Raw genomic sequence first — 27552 nt, forward strand, 5'->3', positions numbered from 1 at the left:
CAACATTGTCTGCCGTACTGTTTCGGTAAAATTCTCATTGCACTTTCTGGGACATTTAGAACAGTCTTTGGGCTTTAAATAACTTCCTTCATTTTGCTTACCTGTAACTGAAACATATGACATTCCGTTTTGTCTATTAGTTATATGTTTATTTCTTTTGCATTCGTACGGCTTAGCAATACGTGTTCGTTTACTATTTAACTCATCAAAAACACAATCTTATTTCTGAATTGAACATTATCGGACATCACCGACATCATTTCTTATTGTAATTTCTTCTGGGCATCCATTACATTTTTCAAAAAACCGGTTGAGTTATTCAAACACGTAGTAATTCCTGAGATGCTGTAAATGAGTTTGTTCTACAGAAAATCGATGAATTAACTCACTTTTATCTGTTTTCATAATATAATATTTTGAAGTATATACCATGGTTAAATTCAGCATATAATGGTGGTTCATGCGTAGGTTCTAATATATTTTCTACTGACAATAATAATTGTTCCGAATGTCCTGGTAATGTCTCAAATACAATCTCTTTAAAAAATCCTGTTTCACTATTCAACCACGAAGTAAATTCTGGGATGATGTGCACGTCTAAGAAAAGAAATAGTATTTTTAATACAAAAGACAGATATTTTGAGTTCGGTTTTCTAAAAAAAATATAAAATATTAATTACGTAATACATAATAGAGTTCAATTCTGTCTTTTATGATGAGTGAATATTCTGCATTATTTTCCATTAGTCATTTTGCTGGCCATCCTGGTAACGTATCAGGGAGAAACTCTCGAAAATATTATCTTGAGCTCTGCAACCACGAAGTAACTCCTAAGATGATAATATGCATGTCTGACAAAAAAAAATCGTATTTTTAATACAATCAGCTAGTAGATAAAGCCATATCTGAACAAATGAACAATTCATTATAATATTTCATCAAGGTTAACTGTTTATCAGAGTTATTCTCCTTGAAATTATAATCATTAGTCGGGGTATTATCTGGTACATGATTTGAGTTCAAAACATTCAGTTCTTCGTCTTCCAATTCTGTATTTCGATCTGCAAAAACATGATTTATAATGATGCTGTAAGTATATAAATATTTAATCAGTTTAAAAACAATTTGACCGGTTAGGAGTCGAAATAACATAACTTATATATACATAAGTAATTACTTACTTCGCATGCTTGTACGTTGGTTCTGTTTAAAGATATCCACAATCATTACCTCTCCAAAACATTGTTGATATGCAAATATGAACCGATAACAAGTGTTTACTTAAGTCAAATTGACAACTTACGCCAAACTAAAAATTACGAAACTTCCATAAACTAAACTTTATGTCAGTGACATAAAGGCGAAACGCCGCTTACGTCGAAGTGTCTTTGATAAATCGGCATTAATGTCAGAGTCACACAGGTGTAAGAGGACATTCACCCATATGACATTAAAATTCCATGTGGATTTGTAGATTCGCCAAGTAATATCTGTCAAACCGCTATACATACGAGTTTCATCTTTGTACATATGATAGAACTGCGTTCTAGCAAGACAATGCAATATTTAACTCAAAACAGCCATTTTTGTAGTTTCGACCTTATGATCCTAGACCCCCGATTTCTCCATTCCCTGCCCTATTGCGTCGTGGGTTCGAATCCTGGGTCTGGAAATTACACAATATATTGTTTTTCAATTTGTGTAGGTATGAGTCAGAGTAGGACCTAATAGGTTGAGCAAGTGACTGACATACATTTATCGTAAAAAAAAAAACAAAATCTGTTAATACAAACCTCCACTATGAGGAGGCCCATATGATCCTATTAGTATCCGACATGGTCGGGAAAAAAAATAATGAGCTGCCTCTCTGAAGTGCATGACCTACCTACCCCCGCGGGATGTCTTAATGGAATCTCTTGAATTTTTCCGCTGAAGAAAATGACTACCGTGACCATATCAAAGTTCTATATGGGTAGGTAATGAATTAATAAATAATTACAAGATAAAAAGAACTTTTTATATACAACGTTTTTAAATTTTCTGTTGAATCATATAAACTTGACTTGACTAGCTTAAACGATCAAAAAAAATTGTACTTAATAGAAATAATACTGAAATGTCATTTTCACATTTCATATTGATTTCCATAGTAACGCACGTATTTATTAATAATTTAGTTGCTAGGACCCCAGACTCCTAGCAACCAATAATAGTGGATTGGATTACAGATTTCTTCCCAAATAACTTTTATACAACAGAATTAACTGAAAATGAATTCAATTCTACTTAAAGTTTGCTAAAAGTATTAAAAAAATGCATTGGTATCGTGTTCTGATATATTCTAAAAGTTTCAAATGTCTAGCTACTCGGGAAGTTAGTTAAAAATCGATTGCAAGATATATAATAATATTTATTTATCTTTTTAATGATTTTAAACACGTACCTATTAATTGATTAAAAATTGTGTAGTTTGTATTCTGCCGCAAGATGTCCATGACAGCAATACATACATGGGTGGCAGCTATCTAATATTTTCACCAATATAATGAATAAAATTAAAGGTTGTAGGTACGTAATCGACAACCTCATAATAAATCGACTCATTCTTATAATCTGTAAATTTGTTATTCTCTATTTTATTGCATTATAAAGGTCAGCCCAAAGAATATAAAACGACGCCAATTATTATTTATAAGACCATTTTTGAAGTTACACTTTTTTTGGCGCGTTTGGGAAATCAGATCATAGTGTATTTTTGGCGTGTGACATGTAACACATAATTTATTTTTTCACACAAAAAACACGAACTCGATTGGATTCGAACCACCGATTGTTCGTTTATCAGCCGAACAAACTACCTTTACACCACAGTATGGTACTGCAATCGTGACTATTATACAGTATAATATTATAGTTTAGAATTATTCCGTTGTCTAGGCAGCGAATTTATTATTGTCGGCCATTTGCAATTCCTTACGTAAACAAACAATTAAACGTCAGGTGACAGTTGGTACTTAAAGCAACGAGAAACCATTATTTTTTTTTTTTTTTTTTTGTGATTTTACCGAGGCTTTGACTGCGACTCGCTGTCATATCGCCTCTTCTCTTCTAGAAGGGGATCCTTCGATCAGGTCCTCACTCCTATTCTGTTAAATGGCTTTATAATTATTTTGTCTAGCTCTTCCGTCTTTCTTTCTTTCTTCTTTAGACGCCAGTGTTTTATGCACCAGAATCGCTCTCCTCCGTATCCATCCCTTCTGTATTTTCGATACATCGTGTAATCATTGAATTTCAGATAGTCTAATTCAGACCTCAGCCAAGTCTCTGAGATTAATGCTATTGAAATTTTTTGTCTTATTAAGTAGAGTTCTATATAATCCTTTTTTTGCTTCATACTTCTGGCATTCCATTGTAAAATCCTAATTTGTTTTTTATTATCCATTTTGCTCCAGAACCTCCCCTAGAATTTCCTTTAAGTGTCCTTCTTTGAATTGTTTGCATACCCAGTCCACTGCTTTAATTATTAGTTGTTTAATGATCTGCTGCCAGTCTCCCCCTTTCAGCAAGACTTTCATAATTTCTCCCATCGCGTTAACCTCTGTCTTCCCCTTTGAATTTTTCTTATTTTTTGTAGGCTTTACGCTACTACCTGTAGATATTATTGTTGAGCCTGAAGCTTCTACCACCGCTTCTTCTTTCTTTTTGTTTTCCTTAGTTTTTTGAATTGTTTCGCTTTCATCTCTTCCTACGATTTTTTTTTGTTTTAATATGTCAGCATAGCTATTATTTAACATATTTTTTTTTGCTTCCTTGAAAGGTATGTTCATTTTTTTCATTGCTTCTTTGCAATTCTTTTCCTCTTGCCACTTTGGGCATTTTTGGCTGTTTGCCGCGTGGTTACCTTTGCAATTGATGCACGTAATTTCCTCATTTTTTTCGCAGGTTTTGTGGTTTTCACCACACTTAGGGCACGTTTCTACTGTACGTCCGCAATTGTTCGCGATATGCCCATATCGCCAGCATTTGTAGCATTGCATAACCCTGAATACATACGGTTCTACAGCAAAAGATACTCCATATATGTAAATTGTTCTCGGCAATATTTTCTCCCCAAATTTAATACTGACTGACGAGGTCTTTGTCAGCTCTCCTGTATCACCTTTTCTTGTCAACCTCTTAAGATTGATTACTTTTGCATCACTTTTGATTTCCATTTGCAGTTCTTGGAGGTCCATATCAATATCGACTTTTCTTATTACTCCATAAGAGCAGGAGTCATTCTCTTTGGTCACAAAACCGAGATCTTTGAGTTCTCCAGCTTGTTTCACTTTATCTGCTTCTTTTTCGTCTTCTACTTGGATGTACGTCTTTAAATTTTTATTGTAAATTTTCTGTACTTTTACTCCTGCCTTATGCAGCATCTGCGCTATTTTCAATTTTAATGGAATTTTACTTCCCGTCGCTATCATGACGATGTTTTGGTTTCCCTTTGGAGTGACCCCAGAGTCTCTTCTGGGTTTTTTTCCAGAGGTCACCGTCTGCCATTCTTCTTCTTTTTCTCCAACCACTTCCTCTTCATCATCGTTTCTTTTCTTCTTCGTTTTTTTGGTTTCATTCACTTCCATCGTGGTGTTTTCCATTTTATTGCTTTTGCCGTTCACGCGGTCTTGGAATTCGCGCAACAGTGTGAACAAAAAACAGTGTGGACAACCCCTCGCTTCACAGCGTTTGACGCACTCCCCGCACAAAGTGCACTATCCGTGCAACAATAAATATTTTTCACTTTTTCTCAAGCACTGGCACTGATTGTCAAAATCACATGGGACCACACATGTTGAGTTTATTGTCAAATTCATTTACAAACAATATTATTTTTGTTGTATCCCGTATTTATAACCGTTCGCGAGTATCCAGGCGAATAGCGTCCCGAATACGCAAGCGAAGTTGTACAACCTCACTCCACCGCTGTTGGCTTCCGACTGAGAAACCATTATATAATTTAGTAATATTAATTAAAGTGTATAGAAATAAACCAACGGCGTTCCAATAAGCGGTCCTTTTTCTTGAGTGTGTAATTTAACAAGATAATTATTAAGAGCTAGTCAAAGAATCTAGTTTATCACAAGTTTTGTTTTTGTTTTGTTACGCCAAAGAAGTATAACTTCTAACGCGCGTACATAAGTAGGTACACACACCGATTTTTTTTTAATAACATTTAACACGTACCTTTATAACTAAAACTATTATTAGTGTTTATATTTTAGATTTCAAGTCGACTGAATAACGGACGCCACTGGGCAAACCTAGCGTTCGTTTGTTTGTAATCAATTAGCGGAAACAAATTGTTTGATTTTTTGTGCAATATTTTCATTCCGATACTAGATGGAAAAAAATCAAAGGCACTGAATGACCGAATAAAATTGGTGAGAAATTATTATTGACAGTCGCATGAAAAAAATATAAACCTATGTTTTCGTTTATGATTGAATTGCAACATGTCACAAAACCATTAATAATTTACAGTGATATGACAATGGAAAAAAAAATCATTAAAAAAAGAAAATGAATTATTATTCTAATATACCTAAGTACAGGTGACTATTCAACGGTTTATTCCTTATTATGTCGATACATAAAAGTGTATTTGTAAAATTTATAATTATTGACATTAAAACTGATAATAATAATAATAATAATGTTAACAATCAATTAATAATGATATGATTGTGTGAGTTTTTTAACACACGTAACATAATTTATAGAAAAACTAATTTTATTTACACTTTACCACGAGATCAATAATTGGTAGTGGCGAAGACTCTATACTAGGCGATTATTCAAAGCCTCATTTAAATAACCCTAACTAGGTATATATTTTATTCTCTAGCCTAAGCAACAGAGCCACCCATCTCTAATACAGGATTCACATACACACGCACATATATTTATTTGTATACATATATACTGCATCCAAGTTTAAAGAATCTTCTACTAACACACGCAAACAAAGGCTTAGTACAATTTAAAAAAAATGTATGAATTTTGAACGAGTTTGTACTTGAGACCGGAGGACTATCTACTTCGTGAGAAATGCTCTCATGACAAGAGGCCTTATGTTGTCACTTGCGAGTTGAAGTCGCCCGGTCGATATGACGTCATATGACATCATTGTGACGTACTACGGGAGTGAGTCAATAGCATTAGAGAAATTAACGCTACTCTAATACTGGCGTTATCCATTGTCCCCATACACAAATAGGTGTTTCAGCATAATAATGACTTACGTCACAATTACGTCATGTCGTCGGGTGACTTCATGTCACAAGTTATAACATAGGGCACAAGGCCTATCTTTGCGGACTTTGCACACAAGCAATCTCCGGGTGGCTTAACAGACAAGAAGTCTAACTAACGAAACTGTAATTTTTTACATCGCTAATTCTATTCCCGGTGATGCCGAACCACCTTTTTTAGTAAAATATCTTTTATTAAAAAGTAATCTTTAATATGTTATATTCATTAAATTTCTGTCAATTGGCGTAGTACAGGGTAAAATATAAAATAATACGTCATATTAGTGTCTTTACACGTTTTAGAAGCGCCACAAACGCCTAAAAACGCCAGCACGCGAGTGCGCCCCGAAAAGTGGCGCCAAATTTTCATTTTGGTATCGGCCTTGGTATCCGTTATAATAAATATTATCTATTCTAAATGTATGTATATAGTGAATGGGCGTCTTACGTGGGCGAAGTCGGCGGCGCATTGAGCCGCGCGCGCAACTCAAACGTATAACCGTGTGTAAAACTGTTCGTAGACAAAGTTTTTTTTTGGTTATACGTTTATACGTTTGAGTTGCGCGCGCCGCTCAACGCGCCTACCTAAGACGAGCCGTGAGCCTTTGTTTGTGGCGCTTCTAAAAACATCAATGTGTATAGAAGGGGTTTTAATTTTTAAATGTTTTTTATCACATCGTGACTCGCGAGTAAATGATAACAAAAATGCATTGTCCATATTCGCTATTAATTAACATTACATTTTACGCCGAAAACTTTTTGTTCACAAAATTCCAAGTATGAATATGTATGTAGGTAGGTACCAGAACTATTGGTTACAATATGTTGTTATTCAGAGAAGTTTAAAAAGTGTACAATTTTAATTGGTTATAGGCAAACAATTAGTACCTAAGTACTTCGGTGTTTTTTTAAAAAGGGGAAGTAGGTACCTACGGATGTATGTAAATGAATTTTCGTAATTTTAGTTATAGTAGCTTCATTACACGCTGTTCTGAATAATAGGCGTTATAGTATGTATTTACCAGTGGCGGCCGGTGGTTCCAAAAATTGGTTTCCGCGGGAGTGTACAAAAATGTACTTTTTTTCCGACCATGTCCGATCCTAATAGGATCATATGGACCTCCACAGAGTAGAGGTTTGTATTAACAGATTTTGTTTTTTACGAGAAATGGATGTCAGCCACTTGCTCAACCTAATATGTCCATACCCTGACTCACACATAAATTGAAAAACAATATGTGTACTTGCCAGACCCAGGTTTTGAACCTGAGACCCACGGCATGATAGTCCAACGCTTAAGCCACGCGGCCACCGTGGGTGTACTTACTAAAATGTACTTACCTACCTTATTTAAAAAAAAAAAGATCAATTTAGCGGGGTTCCTGCTTAACAAACACCTCTATAACTTTCTCAAAGTCTAGTAAATATCTTTCAGTGTACACGGACATTATTGGGTAATAAATAATAAAAATACAATATACCGATTTGTCAAAATTGTATTAAAAAATAACAACCTACGTGAATTCTTGGTTTTTTAGCATATTACAGTTTGCCCAACCATGTATTCCGAGTTACTTTAATGAACAATTTCATTTTTTGAACTTACACAGATGTTACAAATTTACCTGCAGGATTTTTTTAATATTTCACACGAAAGTTTGTCAGCGCCGCAGGTGAAATTTAATCACCTATTTAGATTCATCCAATACATTGGTTAATGTAGTGCCAATATTTCCAAAAATCTTAAAGTAAAATGCTGTCATTACTTAATTAAAATTAATAATATTTATTACAATAATTAAATACTTATTATTAACGAGCGTTCATTTACATTTATATCAATATTTAATTATTATCACGAAAGCTCATCGTTATTTATATTAATAGAAGTTTACGGCATATCATAATATCTACATATTATTTTTTACGATATGTTCAATACCTAAGTTCCGTACATATAAAATTAATGCAAAGTGAATCAATTTAATATTATTTTAATAACTACATCACGAACCAGAACGCAAATTTCCGTGAGACGGAGCAATGGTTTCGAGGATTTCACGAACCGGAGCTTCACTCATTTCTATTTCGAGTCCTGAAGTCACTGGAAGGATCATTGACCATGATCCTTTTAAGACGATAATAAAAGAGCAAGAAGATGTATTATATTCACCATTCAGTACAATACGATGCTTACAATAATGGATAAGTTACCAAAAGAAAACGAAATTTGCATATTGAATGTCAATAAAAACATTTCAGATACAATGTAGTCATTGCGATCGTTTTCTGACTTCTCTGCATAAATTACATCTGCTCTTATTTGTCTTTGTTGCTAATTTGTTCTGAGTTTTTTTAATGATGCCATTTAAAAGAATATTATATTATTATTTAAGCTTGACATAGACAATGGTCGATAGGCCGACATTCATGTCTCGTGCAAGGTGAGAGACTAATAATATATTTTATCATGGTATTCAAATATTTTTTGGATGGATCCCTATTATGAAACCTCAGATCTGATTATATACTATTTTGGTAAAATTATATAATTATATAATATAATATCATAATTATTATACTTACATATGTAACTATATATTATACCATTTTTGCCACAACCTTGTGCTTCTAAACAGTGACGTTCCGTGGGTGTAGGTAGATTGAACGTCGCTTGGGGGCGTCGGTTACTTGAAGGGCGGCAAAACGAGGAGAATCATTAGGTATGCTATATAGAAATAGGTGTCTAAACTTAGTAATAACGGAAATATCTTTACATAACAGGACTGTATTTTTTTGTCGGGCTCGCGATGTCTAGTTTACTTCCGTTGTCTCTGGACGTCACGTCTTTGATGACTAGCAATGGCACGTGCAGATTTTCGAATTATATTTCAATTATAGGTAGGTTACATACATAATTAATTTATCCAAATATTTTTGCCAGTCACTCTCGAGTTTTTAAAGTTGTCAGGTGTAGTATTTTTAAATGTATCTGAAATCGTGGACTCGCAATATTGTCCATTGAAGTAGAGATAGCATTTCAATTAGATTTAGTGCTATTTATTTTATTAGTAATGTACCCCCATACAACACCTTTCTCAGATATTGGAGTCGTGAACGAATGATAAAAAATAATGTATAAAAAATGAGGCGGCATTCTAGCGTTGCCTAGGAGCGGCATTTTGTCTAGGGATGTCACTGCTTCTAAAACATTTTAAATATGTATGTCCATGTCATTATTTCAAAAGCTTTATTTAATCACTATGTAATCAGAGAATATAACATCCGAACACGCACACATTGAAAAACAATTTGTAAATTTGATCTAGTTGCGGGATACGACCCTACTCTCGTGGCTGTGTGTTATGATTATGTAAGAAATGTCATATTAATTTACGTCACATTTAATATTGAAAATGTGATATCAATAATGTAGAAAGAATTTTAATAACAGTTGTTAAGATCAGTGACGTCCCTAGACAAAATGCCGCCCCTAGGCAGTGCCAAAATGCCGCCACATTTTTTGAATATCTACTGTTTATGTCTTTATATCATCCTTTCATAACTCCAATATCTAAGAAATGTGTTGTAGGTATACATTACTACTATACCTATATACAACTAAATCAAATTTAAACGCCATCACTGCTTCAATAGACAATAATGCGAGTCTACGGTTTCAGATAGGTACCTACATTTAAAAATACACTTGACAACTTCCAAAACTCGCGAGTGACTGGCAAACATATTTGGATACATTTTAAATTAGGTATGCACTTGTCATTGCTGTTTACCAAGAACGTGACGTCCAAGGAAAACGGAAGTAAACTAGACATCGCGAACCCGACAAAAAATCCTGTTAAAACTTTAATAGTACCTAATTAATTCATTTCGTTTCCAACCAGTGAGCTGATTTTTTTAATTGAAAGATATTTCCGTTATTACCAAGTTTATGTAGCTATTTCTATATACACCTAGTGATTCTCCTCGATTTGCCGCTCTTTGGGTATCTGCCGCTCCCAAGCGACGCTCAATCTGCCTACCCCCACGGGACGTCACTGGTTAAGATAGTTCATAACCCTGGGTGCAATTAATAGCATAACTCGGCAAAGACGATATCTACCTATAACCTTTTATCAAATTGATTATTTTTTTTGATTGCATCTGACCATAGTTCTATATACTATTATATTTTAATATATTATATAATAATATGTACAATACTGTTAAGTAGGTATACTATGTTAAAATACTCTTTTAATTAATCTAACCGCAAAGTCGACACGCTTTTAGTGCTACAATAATCTATTGACTGACAACTATTTTTTTCCATTATGAAAATCTACCATTTGACAGTAGTTGTCATTCATTTGTGAAACCATCCATTTCCGGTGTGAATTTCATCTTTTAAATGTTGTCGGCACTTTGTGAAATCAGGATATTGAATTGTGCGAATATAAAATACTGAGAAAAACACAGACAAGTAAATAAAATTGACAAACGCTGGCATCATAGACAAAAGTACCTACGTATATTTTGACCTCTATTCTTAATAATAGTCAATACAAATTAATATTTTTAGGAGTGTACGACTACTTAAAATTATGTTTTGTTGTCTATTATGATCGATATCTATAATAGGTATTGAATATTATGTCATGTGCGACAAGGAGGCTATATAAGCTTTTGAAATCATGTGAAATATGCCAGTATTTATTTAAGTTTATTTATTGAAGCATATTATTATTAATCACTCTTTTTTATCTTTTTGTGAATATTTTTAAACAACCATAAGCATGTTTAAGCTGGTAAGTTAATAGAATGTTTATTAATGTTTTGTTTAATAATTTAAAAAAAAATAAGTGTGCGTTTGTATTTAACTATTATAATAAGAAAAGTTATATATTATCTACCTACGCAAAATATTTTTTTTCTTTAATTTCTGTATTGAACCAAGAACCATTCACCAAGAATTGAATGATTGATGTAGTAGGTACCTACGCCTTTATAATATTATTCAGGGCTCGAAATGGAACGGAACGCACCGGAGCGCCGTTCCGGCTCGTGAAATTACGTCTCGTGGAAAAAATATGTTGACCGTCTGAGCTAAATAGGCCATAGAATAGAAAATCTGACACACTTATTTTTATAAAATACACATACGATTTGATGACTATGTAAATATCTTCAGAAAAATTTTCGAGCGCTCCGGTTCGTAAGCTTTTCCATTTCGAGCGCTTTAATATATATTATTATAATTTAACCCAGATAAGACGACAAAAATGTGGACGATTATTGAAATATTTAGTGTTTAAATAGGTATATATTGTAGCTGTTAGGTATATTATTAGGTTAGGCATTAAAAATAAGAAAACTCACAAATTTAGAGATTTAAAGAAATTTCACAAACCAGTGCTTTAAAATGTTTAGAAACATGTTGCTCGTTTTATATTTATGGTGAATAGGAATAGTCCGAACCAAATTAATTTGACACTATATCCTGGGGCGGGATTTGGTGACATCCACTAAATCCTTTCTCCTGCCAACATTCTCTAGTTTCCATGTCTTACTATACTATTGCAATCTTTCTGTACAAATTTAACCCACCTCTTTCGAGGTTTTCTTGCTGCCTTCGCAGAAGTATCCACCTGGTCAGGATCTTTGGTATTTTGTCGCCTAGTATTCTTTATCATGTCCATTGTAGTCTTTACAACCTACACAATCTATCAATGCTTTTCTGTCCATCTCGTGGTTCATATTTATTTTGTAAACTACACTTATTTTATAGCGTGAGTTCAAATATTTTAAAGACTACATTTTTCTTCTTAGTTTTGTGTCAGACACCATATTTCTGACTATTAGTCACCACATGTGTTATTATGGTTGTATTTACACATGAAATGTTTTCTTCTTCATTTATTCAGGAGTTTTTAATTTATTTTAACACTACAACAGCCCACAAGGCTCATTGAAAACCTAGTATAGTCAGGGCTCGAAATGGAACGGAACGCACCGAAGCGCCGCTCCGGCTCGTGAAATTTGTAAAATTATCCCTCCGTCTCGTGGAAAAAGTATTTTGACCGTCTGAGCTAGATAGGCCATAAAATAGAAAATCTGACAAACTTATATTCATAAAATACACATACAATTTGATGACTATGTAAATATCTTCAGAAAATTTGTCGAGCGCTCCGGTTCGTAAACTTTTCCATTTCGAACGCTGATTATAGTAAATAATATCAGTAAAATAACCAGAGAAACACTCGGGCTTTGAGAAAATAACACAAATGTTTTGTGACCTCTATGACCCGGAGCCCATGAATATGAATCCAGTGTTTTGCGCATTGGACTATGAGGCTTCCCGCTAAATTTAAATAATGTGGATACCTAACTTCTTCTTATTGTGTCATCCCCTAATAGAATTCGGCTACTATAAGGGCGATCTATGCTATATCATCTGCTACCAGGAACAGTTTGGTGAATGTTCACTAGTGCCAATCATGGAGACTTTCTACGTCATCCTATGACACGTTTACCATTGATCTTTCCTTGAGAATACTGTACTTTTGTCTTGTGCTTATTTAGATATACATAGGTTTTTCGGCTAATATTAAAACTATATATTGGCATTTTACATTAATTAATACTTACTATGTTTTTTAGGTACTACTGTTACTGGCTCTGGTGGGATGTGGATCTTCCCAGCTAGTGTGGAGCTACCCTTACGCTTACAGCCCCTACAGTGCATATAGCACTTATTCTTATACCCCTCTCTCATATGCATCAACTTATTCGTCTCAATTGGCTTATTCCACCCCACTTGCTTACACAGGAAACTATTACGCTATATTGTGATAAATATCACAGGAAAACATAAGGTTGTCTTTGTAGAATGCGACTGCCAGCCCTTGTGTGTCGGCTAAAATGGGTGAAATACTCACGTTGATATAATACTGTATATCATTAATCTATTGAACACATCCTAAATCGATTAATAATTTGAGTCGCTTAGAATCATAACTCACATATTGCAATTTTGTCGTTTTTTAGTTAAATATGCCAAGTGATTCTAAATGAATTAATCTATATACCGAAAAATAGTTGAGTATTAAAAGTCAATTTAAACCATGTGAAAATCGTTGACAAAGTTCATTGTTGGTGTAATATGTCGTATATTTCAAAGAATAGAGTTTTGTCACCAACGCCTTCCTAACCAATCGGGGAGCTCTATTTCTCATAGTATGCTGTATGTCTGCAACGTTAGGAGTATTAGGTATATATATTTTTTTTTAAAAGAGTTATTCGATTCTCTCACTCATTAATATTCAAGGGAGTTCAATACTGTTCTTCTTATTACAACAAATAGTGCTCTGTTGGTTTTTAGCGATTATCTCAAAACTTGATTTTTGGAATATGTGAGTTATGATTCTAAGCGACTCATTTATCCCGGTCTAATTAATTTACGTTATTTATTAAAATTCGAATGATAGTCGCATTCTAAAAAATAACCAAAGGACACACATATTCAATTAAATACTTTTAAATATATTATAATATTTATTATGATCCATGTATTTTTGTCAACACTTAATAATTGTAATCATTTTTTGTTTGTTTAATGCATGCTGTTAAATATTACAATGCAATTATTATGTAAATATATACATATTTAAATAATCTATGTACAAATGAATTGTGAATGAAAGCTGACTCATAAAAATTGTTGTAGGTAACATAAAATTGAATTCTATCTATTGTCTAAATACTCTAAATGATATATCAATTTGAAAAATACATATATTATGTAATGTAATTATTAAAAAAATACAAAAATCGAATCAAATTTGTGAAAGTTATTGCTTTTTACACCGTTATTAGTGTAAACACACCGTTATAAATACACTCAGGTATTATATTGACAATATCGCAACTTAAAAAAATGTTTTTAATAATAAATCTGTTATATAACGCACCCTAAAATAAAATTTAGAGGTGATGTAACCATTATGTGTTCAGCTATTTTCGACTCAAGCAACGCTGGGTATATCGGCTAGTAGGTATATAATAATATAAGTAGTTAATGTATTTGTAATAAGAAAATAATTAAATTTTTACATGTTTTATTATAAAATTAAAAGAAACCCCATAAGAGTTGTGGGATATTTGATTTTGTTTTTGTGAAATTCAGCCAGTTTGAGAGAAGTGGTTTTTTTCCAAACTTTACATGCGTCATCCTTGAAAATAGTTGCTCACAAATTTAATGTAGGTACCTAAGTGTTGCCAACAAGTAATGGCATGCTTACATCATGATTGTGAAGATTGGTAGATTTTAATCAAGAAACATGATCAATTTTTGCGAGTTAAATGTTTGATTGCAATTATTCTACAAATTCCATTTGAAAAAAAAAATTTTCGACAATGTCCGATCCTAATAGGATCATATGGGCCTCCACAGAGTAGAGGTTTGTATTAACAGATTTTGTTTTTTACGAGAAATGGATGTCAGCCACTTGCTCAACCTAATAGGTCTTAGGTCCATACCCTGATTCACACAAATTGAAAAACAATATGTGTACTTGCCCGATCCAGGATTCGAACCTGAGACCCACGGCGTGATTGTCCAACGCTTAAGCCGCGCGGCTACCGTGGGTGTTTTTTGAAAAATTTTAGGTATTGTTATTATGTTAACTGAAATTGGAGTCGCAATTATACTAAAATATTAATTATTTTTTCGGAAATATTGAATCAAAACAGTAAGAAAGACTATATAGTATCTTATTTTATTTCGTTTTCATTTTATATTGTCGGTAATTATACCTACCTCCTGTGAACCGCATGCAGCCCGCGGCCTATGGATTGGGTAGGTATGTCTAACTAATTGACACATATATTTTTTAGGCTGTGATTCATTTCATTTTAAGTAAACGAGCCGTTGAAGACAGTGACGTCACACGTGCGTAGGCAGATTAAGTGTTGCATAGGGGCGGCACATTATAAAGGGCGGCGAATACAAAATACTACAACTTTTCAGAGTAGTGGCGGTTTTCCACGAACCAGATGATACTATCGCATCAATTAGTCCTTTTGTTAGTGCTTGGTTTCAATTAAACAAAATTATTATATTATACAATTTTGTGCCCCGACTTAAGTGATTTTCGTCAGACTTATCTATATCGTAATTTCTGGATATTACTGTACATAATATCTATAAATATTAAATAGGTATGAGGACTAAGGTGTGTCCCAAAGTAATTGTTGAAATAAAACAAATTATTTTATACCGATTCTTTTTATTTTGTTGCCGTCAATATATTATATCTAGAATTTTGACTAAGTAATCTTATAATGATTATGTTGTGCTTACAATAATATATTATTTACATTATTAATATTATTATAATAATAATATGACAGCTGGTTTTAACATCATATTTAATTATTAATTATGGGTAAGGTAAGTATTAGTTATTATTGTTATAAATTTTAAGTAAACGTATCCAACCATTACTTAACTGACTATATATAGATAAGTATCTACATAAAGGATTCTATACATAATAATATGTAGCGATACAATAGGTACTTAACTGAATATAAATAATTTGATCCGATACTTTTTATCAATTTCCGACAAAAAAAAAAAAATTTATTCAATGAATTAAGAATGTAACATTATTTTTATTGAACATACATAATTTTAAAAACACTCATGAGAAAATATATAACCAATAGATTTTTTTTAAATACGACACCCAGCAGGAATCGAACCTGCGTCTCTCAGGATTCGCACCTATGCACATCGACCACAATTGCGACAAATTCTAACTAATGTCTCTTACAATACTCTCTGAAGCTCTTTCTAAATTGAATTACTATTGGCAATCGGCTTTTGTATTTTAAATCAAAGTAGGTATTAATTACCTTACTTACTAACCGACGTCGCGGATCACTCCAAGATTTTTCGTTGTAACTTGTGCGTGAGCGTGAATCCCGAGATGTGCAGGTTCGTTTCTTCCTGCTAGGTGTCGTATTTTTTTCAAAAGAGATTTTTTTTGTTGGTTATATTTTATGGTTCAAAGAAAATTATGTAGATGATGTATGAATTGAGTTGAGACATTTTTTTAACATTAAACTAGATTTTTATATTCGTAAATGTAGATTACCAATCGATCGGTAACTGAGTCCAAGAAATCTATTAAGTTATAATTGTGTGATCTGACTTTCAACATCGGCGAGGTGGTTGGTGAAAAACTGGACTCGATTACTACGTTACAGCGGGCATTTTATGCATGTATGTTTAATATTAACAGATCTGTACGATAATAAATCATAGCCCTCGCTGACAAACGTAGTAATTCGTTTATAAACTTTCCCGCTTAATTTGCCAGTGAACCACTGAAACTTAGTCGAAAACTACAGCTGTTTATATTATACAAAAATACATATTTATAGTTATTACAACAAATTAATAATTTACAATAAAGTAAAAAGTGAACATAATATTTACATGTGACATTCAATACCTAAATAATAAATTATTAGTTCAATATTAAAAGAAAAAGCCTAAATTCTCAAAACACTTTTACAATAAATTTCTGTACATATTAATTTGCTCTTTCAATATGAATACGCATTTTAGTATATTAAATTTAATACATATTTAATATATAAAAGATGTTTTAGGCCCCTCTAAAAACCGACCGCCTCGTACCATACCCGGTATTAATCAGACATATTACGTAGCTCTACGTTTAGATGTGAAACATCACCAGTTGTTGTTCCCTATTAAAATCGTTAAAGCAGATTCCATTTTTTATGCAAGTTCAACGGTTGCTTTGATCAAGTACAATATTTACCCTTTTTAATCTGTTATATTAATCATAGAACTTCGAAAAAATCTAAAATATTTTAATTTGAACTATTTTACAAAATGAAATGCAATTGTATTTAGTGTATACAGTCAATTTTCTTTGACTATTCAGTAATCTAATAATTGTGATATAATTAATATGTTTGTAAATGTAAGCAAAAGTTATACGTCTGTATGCTATGGTTAGTAGGTAGCAATGAAAAAAAATCACATACAATTAATGAACTATTTTCTTAATTTTAAACAGCAATATGCACCAACAACATTTATATGAATCAATTTATATACATATGACATATTTACAATTTTAATGAATTTTATATTCCTACATTTACATTCATTACTTAATTCAATTATGTTTGAATTTATTTGAATTCAATATTATAATTTAAAGCTTTACATGATGTTTCAACCACGGCATTACACTTCGGGAAAGATAGAATATTTATATTAGCCAAGGGCGATTTTCTTTAACGGAAATGACGTAACGGATACGTTATAAAATTTAAAAAGGGCATCCAGTTCAAATCATTCATAAAGATATTACTAGGGACTACTTCACCATGTTCGATTCTTAGAATATCATAATATGGGCCTCCACAGAGTCGATGTTGTATTAACAGATTAATATTTTTCTTGCGAGAAATAGATGTAACCCATTTGCTCAACCTATTAGGTCCATACTCTGACTACAAACACGAATTGAAAATCAATATGTGTATTTTCTAGGTCCAGGATTCGAACCATCTGGGACCCACGACATTCTAAGTCGACGCTTAAGCCGCTCGGCCATTTAAGATATTAAATTGTACCGAAATCTAAAAAAGATGTGTATTTCTCCCAAATTGAGTTTAAGATATTTCCCAAAATATAACAGAACCTGCATTTTTTTATTTTGTAATATTTTTATTTTATTAAAAAATGTTTTAGTTTTGGTGTATATTCGTGCTGGAGAAAGCGTCAAAATCAGTCAGTGCGTCGGGACTCTATGTCAGTAAACACGCCACTGATAATAGCTAGTAATAATTAATGGATTAATGCGGTTTTCAAGGTGATAATGATTAGGTATACCCATTAATACGTGTATTCTGTATGTATGTTTACTGTAGACAAGGTCGTATCGATGGCCTGTATAATGTAATGTATCAATGGTTGTGTACACGCCAATCGGCCCTTGGTACTAATAATTGTAGATACCTGCTTACGTACGTACACAATATTATAATTCAAAGTAGATCAGTGGTGAGAATTGGAGCAACCTTTCTCTTCGTGAGGGCAGAATTTAATACCAATTTGGGGGTCAAATGTACCCATACACATACTTATATACCTATGCAAATCAATTATGTTACAAAACAAAATGGTTATCGTTCTTCTAAATATTATGATTGTAATAAAAATGTTTTATGGGCCTAACTTATTACTTATTACTCATTACTGATTTAGATGACAAATCACAATAAATTATAAACGTAAGACGTGACTAACGAAAATTGTCCAAACATTAAGTCGTCATTTTATTTATTTACAAATAATTAAATATTCACAATACATATTATATTAATATAAATTGTTCTAAAGGTAAAATTTTAGCCACACGAAAACGTTCAGTACTATCATCAATGTTGTAATACAAAATAATAATAAAAAAATGGCCAGTATCTAATCTAATGTCCAACGATTTACATTAAGGACCTGTCGGCCTACCAGGATTTCTCCCGGTGTCAAGTCGAGCCAATCAGCTCCTGACTGTATGCAACAGTTCAATCTCATGTATGCAGTTCGCAGTATCACACTTCACCTTCACCGTGAAATGTTGTATCGGAAATATATGCCCGTATATTAAAGAACGTCCAACCTTTTTAGGCCGTATAGTACCTACTGATATAACATTCACGTCTAAATAAAACACGGTTCTTGTCGGTTTTTTAATTTTGAAAATAGCCGATATACTTTATTATTTGTTAGGTTAGGTTAGCTTAGGTTTTCATTCTTGAATTCATGAATTTTGCCAAAATCAGCTATGAAAATTGAATTAATATTCATATTGAATTTAATAAAATTGGAGACCGTATAGTATACGCTCATCTCTTTCCGATAAGAAAGCTCACGGTAAACTGTGCCACGGTGAAATGGTTCACGTACAATTTACATTTGTAACCGTTAGGTAAAAGTTTCACTGAAAAATTAAACTTGAAAAATACAACGTTTAAGTACTTATTTATATTGTTATATTTACCCAGAATGCTAGATGTCTTAATTTTGATTAATATAAATGTTTATATCTTTAATGGTTAAATATATCGACGCATTTTTATTTTGACGTACCTATATTCATTTACCCTCTTAAAGTTTGTTGCCATGGTAGAACCACCCTGTAGTTTAATGTTTACATATCAACATACCTATACCTACGCTGCAGCAATGAAAATTGTTAATAATTTAAATTACATCTCCATTTGAATACCTACTGAATCATTTACATAATGTTCCATTATTAATTTCAAATTGTGTAAATGATTTCAATTATTATCAGTGTTACAAGCCTAATATTTTAAACAGATTTTGCAGATTAAATTAGATAATGGCTTTGGTGTTTTCATGTATGCTTTATGAGCTATTAACATTGCTAATTTATACAGGTTTAAATTACCATTTAAATTTTAATGCTACCTTGATTATTTTTCAAGATTTTTTAAAACACTATTTTATTATCATAATATTAAATATGTATTAAAGAACACGTGGCAACATTTAATTATTTTTCTTACCAACATTCATTATTGGATCACAGTTCACATAAGTTTAACAAAACTTTCGCGTAAATCTTAAAGTACATGTTTTGATATTAGCCTTATTATTAATTACCAAATCATTCAACTTTATTCATAACAATATACATAGGGCGTGTCAGACACGTAACGCAGCAACGACGACAATTTTATTTCAATAGTATACCCCCTTTACGTATGCATGGATTTATTGCTGACAGTAAATATTATCACGGCCATAACAAGAAAATGTACGTGTAAAGATGTATTATCCTGCAGTTTCCAGATTGCATGCATGAGGCTTCTGAATTTCCATGCGACAGTTGGGACTTTTTAGATCTTCGCCTGCGCAGTAGAACGATAGTGGCGAACCTGCCGGCGAAAAAACGAACTGCACCGCGGCAGATTTTTACGACCTGTCAAATACATACTACCATAAAATGACAACATCGCATCTCGCTTACTCTTGAAGAATGAAATTGTAGAGACAGTCAGCACTTTTACATGTAAACAGTTATTGTCACAATAGTATAAAATGCGTACTATTGTTGCTAGTAAATCCATACACGTGTATAGGCGCTAGTTTTCACACTGGAAGCATTGCTGGCATAATATTTTCGGTTAACCATATTTGAAATAATATATTGACGTCTTGGACGTGATTATATAATTACGCATTTCGCTATTCAATTCAATATATTCAAAAAAAAAGAAATATTATATATTAGTATATTATAGAAAGAGTTTATGGATAATCAGATAGATAACAAATTGAAAAAAAATATAGAGAAATATAGTCATGTTGTACCAGCAAAGACAAAAACAATTGTTTATGCTACTGTAATTGCCTATGTTACGTAATGCTTCAAATACACTCTATGACGATTGGTCATATATATGTCGAAAAACCCGTTTCTTATGTTGGCGTCCTGTGTCATAGGATGTCACAGAGTGTAAATACGATGTCATAGCTGTCATACAATATGTATGTATAAATGTTGGAATGGCATAGATTTGATCATAGACACTAAAACGCTCTTAGCATATATGTGCCCGATCGTCATATAGTCTATTTGAACCTTATGAAATGAGTGCCCTCATAAACATAACTAAATTTACAAGAAGGCTAAAGGCGCTATAACTCAGAACCCTTAAATTTGTAGGGGTCCAGACAATCTTGAACTAGAGAAAGAAGCTGCTTCAGTGTCAATGAATTAGAGATCAATAAACTTTTAAAAATTGAGTAGCTGCTAATTTTAAATACTGTAATCAATTGCACAAAATATATTACACCGGATAAAAAAAATATCACAAATTTCAACGTTAGGACATGCAAAAATTATCTACTTTGCACGAATCAACCAACTATTTTGTGGTTTTTTTTGAGCCCACAAAATGAATTTTCCTATGGTTTTTTCAGCCGTAAATCCGACCCTGCTCATAGAAACAGTACCTACTACAAATTGTCGTATTTGCCGCATTACGTGTAATACACACTATGTCACACCAGTTGTCTTTAGATACGAATGGGGTCTTATTCTTTGAATCTTATTATATTCATAAATCGCGTTCAGTGTGAAACAATGAAGCGACTATTTCGCTGCTTTCTTTCATTTGATAACTGAGTTTATAAAAAACGTATTATGTGAGAATAGTTTAACATTTTTAATATCTCGTTGGTTGTATTGATTTCCCAATTATTACCAAACAATGAACAAAACTATTGAAAATGAGCAGTGACGTTTTGTGAAGGTTGGCAAGTAGACTCAAGATATGGGGCAGGGGGCTATTTTATATTTTAAAGAGAGAAAAATCGATAAAAAATACAAATGTAAAGATAAATATTTTGGAGCCTTTTAGCAATAATTTATCTTAATCGAAACAACCAAATGTTTGTGTAAGTATGCATTACTGCATTCATTACTATAAATTTGAATATTTTTTGATCGCATTTTTAATAAATTTATTTATTTAAACAGAATGATTATCTAAATAACAGTTTTACGTCATTTAGTTTAAAAAAACATTCGGGTAGGTGTACAATAAAAAAATATGCTGAACGGAGCATTTTGGGTTTCCCTTAAAGAGTTTGTCACGACGTTTGACGTCACTATAAATGGGTTTTGGCAGACGGCAGATTATTTGCATCATCATAAACAAAGTCTTAAGCCAAGTACACACAAATTAAAGTTGACAACCCCAAAAAATATTTGTTATAATTTTCATAATATTATTATGTTTTAATTTGTTGTTGCGCTAATAATTTCATCATTTTTATTTCATTATTCGGTACTATATGTTTATCCTGGATACAGCGGCAAACACATTTTGAAAATAGCCGATATACTGGATTATTTGTTTGTCTGGGTTAGTTTAGGTTAGGTTAAGTTAGGTTCGGTTAGGTTAGGTTAGGTTATCCGAACAAATAATCCAGTATATCGGCTATTTTCAAAATGTATCCAGGATATACGTGTAGTACCCATTATTCTTATATTTAATGGGTGAGTTAAGAGGGTTTCCGTTTTTATCTTGTTCTCCCCTTTTTTATGTACAGTCTTAAACAGAGCACGAGTTATATGAAATCACAATATAAAAATGAATTAAATGATTTGATTTGTGTAATAAATTATTAATTTTATGTAAGTATGAGGTTTACCGCATAGGTAAGCTCGATAATTATAGATAATTTCTATTCACGTAATGTCACATAATATAAAACATCTGATTAATTCTGTTATACACATGGTGATATATGGCAGCCAATTGAGATCACTAACAAATAAATTCATTCCCAAGCATGGCATCCCATTGCGGAATTTCTTGGAGAGGTTGAATATTCGGTAATATGGTTGATTCATGCGACCTCCAGATCCGAGGAGTCTTCGTCGGAGTATTGCAAAGGAGGCAGCGGAACTGGTGCCGTGGCGGGTGATGGTGGAACGTCTTCTTGCATTCTTCGAAGACGCTCTTGCTCCTCCCGCTTCTGCTTCCGCCATTTTGCTCTTCGGTTTTTGAACCACACCTGGAAATAATAAAAAAAAACATTTAGTTGTAATAAAAAATAAATGTGTCCCTTCCATATAGAAGGTGGAGTGTTCTGTGGTTTTCCTTAAAAATAGTGAAAATACAATTATACATATATATAAGTTCAAAGAAGTACACCGAGTTTGCTAAGGAATACCCTATTTTAATAATTCATAAAATAGCGTCCACCTAAACTCACCTCACGCAAGTGGAATATATCAAAACCCTAAGCAATTTGGTTGAACATAGTTATCGCCCTCCCAATTGGTATTACCAGTGGCAGGATGGTCCTGCACCTTGGGAGAATAAACAACTGATGTTCTCTATTTATAAGATAGTTATCAGGGACACACCGGTCAACACTGCCCAGAATGGCAGGGTTCTCATTTATACCTCGTATAAGTCGAAAAAATTACGTAGCTAAATAAAGATCTCTTCTAAATTGCAGACTGTAGTATGTAAGCATACCCGATACGCCTCTTTGCCTGATTACCTCGCATGAAAATAGATCACATAACATTCACTTGTATCAATATATGTAGTAATAAATAAATAAATGGATAATATATTATGTAAAAATACATATTTTTAGAATATATTTTATCATTTTTCATCCTACTATCTTTACTAGTTCTTCCTCGTTTAAACACGCGCGTTAACATGATCTTACTCCCTACTTCAGTTATAGTCTGCCAATTTATGGCTACGGCCGTATGTTGTAGCTTAACCACTGGAAAATGCCAATAGAAATGGCGTATATCAAAAAAAATACTACCTTATTCTTAGGTTTATAATTATTATAAAACAATTATTATTCGTAGGATGTTTATCACATTTGAATGGTCAAAGACATAGCTTATAATTAGTAATTCTTTAAAATTATCTTCAAATGTGCTAATCGTGCTCAATTTTGAACAATAAAATGCCTAATTCTTGTCAAATTTGGGATCACAGAGATTATAAAATATAATTTTTTATCGTAAATATTTCACTATATAATGTTAACATAAATTTTTACCAACGGTTTTATAAATGCGTTTAAAAATTAATAAATCTAAACTATATTCTAAAACATTAGATCGAGAGGTTTAAAAGAATACTATTTATGAAATAAAAATAGGTACTTTATGCAGTCATCAAACGTTTAAAATAAATATAAAGGATAATAAGGCTTCAAAATTATATAAATATATTATCTACAACGTTTAAGGAATTTCCAGGGTTATGCTCTGAAAATACCATAAAATCTCCATTTTCACCTTTGAACGTTGGGCATGTGGGCCCTTAAAGAGTTTATTAGGAGAGGCCTTTTAATTATAAATAATTTCTTCTCAGCAAAATAGTTTTATTTCATTATCTGAAAATGCCCAAATGTAACATAGATTGATATATAGAAGATTGAGGGCGTGGCTTCAATTTACGATTTATATAAGTACTTAGGTAAGTATATTTTTTTGTTGACTTGGCTTTTCTAGACAATAATAAGTTTTAGAGTATCGAGAGTAATTAATTGAAACAGAGCATTAAAGAATGATCATAAAACCTTAGAAGTCCACGAAGCAATAATAATATTATAGGCATACGTAAAAATAATTAAATTGCTCCACTGGTGTTGGCTTCCGTTATCAATGCGATAATGTTAAATACAAAGAGAAGTTAATTCGCTCTTTTAATAAGATTCTGTCGGATACAGAAGCCTAGCAAGTGCGAAATAAATTAGAAAAGCTCCGCCTGAATACGGCGACCCCTGAGCTGACTCTCAAAACGCAACGAGCTTTCTCACAAACCTGAAAGCTTTCCCCCCCTTTGTGAGGAGCCTTGTTTTGATAAAGGGCGCCTTTACCTTCTGAAGGCTTCGCTTCAAAGTATCAGATTTATTTCAAAAATAAAAATTAATTCTATAGACTTTTAAATCAGCCGAAAACGAATAGAGGTTGAGTCGTAACTTAGCTTTTATGCAAAGTTTTTTTGAAACAATCGAACTGAGGGTGCACCTTTGGAGATTTTAATTACTTTTTTTTAAAGTAATTTCATTTGTGAAATCAAACTGTTGTTTTAAATTTCTAGCATTATTAGACTAGACAATACAATGTTATTGCACGCTTAACTAATACAATGTCAATTTTAAATGGTTTTCAATTACCTAACCATTGATTCTAAATAATAACAATACCTACCTCTTAAACATAATGATGTGAAATGGTTTCATTACAAACAAACACAATCAAAACATCACGTGACCACGTTCCTAAAATCACGTTAAAATTTGCGTATCGTTTTCACAGATACGATAATTATTTGAAAGACAGTTAATTATTATTCTGATATAACCAGACTTTTGTTCACGTACCTATCTGAAAAATTATTCATGTAAGCACCTACATAAATATCACATTAAACTATGTAATTTTTGTAAGGGATAACATTTTAATGACCAGCAGTTTTTGTATCTTTTCATTGCGCATTTTTGACATAATAATATTAGTTTATAATCCACTTTTCTTCACTACCCGGAAGTCAACTTTATGATGTATAGTGTATACCAACATCACAATATTATAAATATTTGTATTCTATATTCAAATTTCATTCATATAAAACTAATATATGGCACTTATAATAAATTAGCGGGAGTATAAAAATATTATGTAAAATAAAATCTTATCAAATTCTATATTTAGTAATTCAGGACGAAGTGCACAAGCAAATAATTTGACATTACAAATTAAATGTGTAGCTTTGAAACCTTATTATAGAAACCTACTAAATACTTTAAATCTTAAATAAATACATTTTATCCTTATAAAAATATGAGTAGGCAGGTACCAGTGACGTCCCTAGATAAAATGCCGCCTCTAGGCAGCACCAAAAAGCCGCCTCATTTTTACCAGGTTTTTATTAGCTCGTATTCTTGTTTGTCCGGTACAGATTATTTCTTGTGTATACAGTATACATTTTTTCTTGTTTTTCCAAGATTTGTATTGGACGATTGAAGATTTGTAACTAACTTCCCAACTAGCTAGACATTTGACACTTTTAGAATATATCAGAACACGACGACAATGCATTTTTTTAATACTTTTAGCCATTTTTAAGCAGATTGAATTCATTTTCAGTTAATTCTGTTTTGTATGGAAAGTTCTTATTGTTGGTTGCTAAGGGGGTCCTAGCAACAAAATTATTAATATATTCGTGCGTTACTATGGACATCAATATTAAATGTCAAAATGACTTTTCAGTTTTCTCTATTTATTCAGTATTTCTATCAAGTACAATAAAAAGTTTTTTTTAATACATAGAATTGTCAAGTTTATATGATTCAACGGAAAATTTAAAAACGTGGTATATAAAAGTTCTTTTTATCTTGTAATTATTATACTTACAGTATTTTTATCATCTTTTCATGAGTCCAATATTTAAGAAATGTGTTGTATGGATACATTACTAATAAAATATCAGACCAATTATTCGCAAATCTGCACGTGTCGTTTCTGGTCAACAAGTAAGTCGAAGGGAAACTAGATATCGCGAATATATATATATAACCAGTGAGCTGATATTTTAATGGAAAGATATTTTCGTTATTACTAAGTTTAGGTAGGTAGCTATTTCTATATATTCCAAAGAATTTTCCTCGATTTGCCGCCCTTCGAGTAACTGCCACCCCCAAGCGACGCTTAATTTGCCTACCCCCACGGGACGTTACTGGCAGGTACGTAAAAATAATATGTTTAATATTGTACATATTACATCGTCGCGTCAGTTTATAATGTCGTGGATCCCAGATTCGAATCCTGGGTCTGGCAAATACAGATTTTATTGTTTTTCAATTAGTGTTTGGAGTCAGAGTATGGACCTAGTAGGTTGAGTAAGTAGTTGACATCCATTTCTCGTAAAAAAAAATCTGTTAATACAAACCTCCACTGTGTGGAGGCCCATATGATCCTATTAGGATCGGCCATGGTAAACAAAAACAATGTTTCAGAAAAAAATAAGACAAATATTGAACTTGAATTAACTTTGTTAAAGCTCGAAAAAATTAAGTTACATCAAAAAGTGGTAAGCGACGTTAATACAATTTGTGGAAAATACTATTTTTTTCAGAATAATTAAAAAAAATATTAAAACGATTAATTTATATCACCGGTAAGTACGGCGTAAACGCCATAAACCATCAATTCTCAAATAGTATTGTATGTAGGGTACTGCAAGAGTTTAAAGAGATTTTTACGCAAATGACTTTTAGTGTGTCAATTTACTGACTTGTACGGTGCGTCGTAGCTCAATAGTTAAACGCATAAAAATTTCCGATTTAATCAAATACAAAAAAAATCTCAATCAAATGTGAGATCATTGTGAGAGTTTATCTTTTTTGGTGATCTGTGGGAATTGAACTGGCCACTTTAGAGGGGTATTGTTCCAATTCCACTCAATTAAAATGCAAATACGCGGGATCTTTCATCGTCGCCCCCACCATATATTAAAAGTCACCGAATGGTTGACATTCAAAAGCTTTTAATACAATAGGTATAATAGAACCGATACGAGTTTATGCCAGAATCGACTAAGGGACAAACAATTTGTCGACGGTAAA

At 32.4% G+C, this 27552-nt stretch overlaps 1 protein-coding gene and 1 long non-coding RNA gene across 2 annotated transcripts in view; one reads left to right on the forward strand and one right to left on the reverse strand.

Annotated features, from left to right (window-relative positions):
- Nucleotides 1-882: 882 nt before the first annotated feature.
- LOC147078717 (uncharacterized) overlaps nucleotides 883-27552 on the reverse strand; it is an 869452-nt gene continuing 842782 nt past the window's right edge. Inside the window, exons 2-3 of the mRNA XM_085960503.1 lie at nucleotides 3671-4979; nucleotides 883-1061 (exon numbers count right to left, since the gene is read on the reverse strand). Of these exons, the coding sequence (XP_085816629.1) occupies nucleotides 883-1061; nucleotides 3671-4640 (1149 nt within the window). The 5' untranslated portion in view covers nucleotides 4641-4979. The remainder of the gene's footprint in view (nucleotides 1062-3670; nucleotides 4980-27552) is intronic.
- LOC147078718 (uncharacterized) lies at nucleotides 10925-14136 on the forward strand. The gene is made up of 2 exons (XR_015071892.1): nucleotides 10925-11101; nucleotides 12957-14136. It is a non-coding gene; the product is annotated as an uncharacterized LOC147078718 (long non-coding RNA).

This window comes from Rhyacophila brunnea, unplaced genomic scaffold, assembly GCF_057557595.1.
Source record: "Rhyacophila brunnea isolate RB1 unplaced genomic scaffold, BYU_Rbru_1.0 scaffold_11, whole genome shotgun sequence".
NCBI classification, from domain to species: Eukaryota; Metazoa; Arthropoda; class Insecta; order Trichoptera; family Rhyacophilidae; genus Rhyacophila; species Rhyacophila brunnea.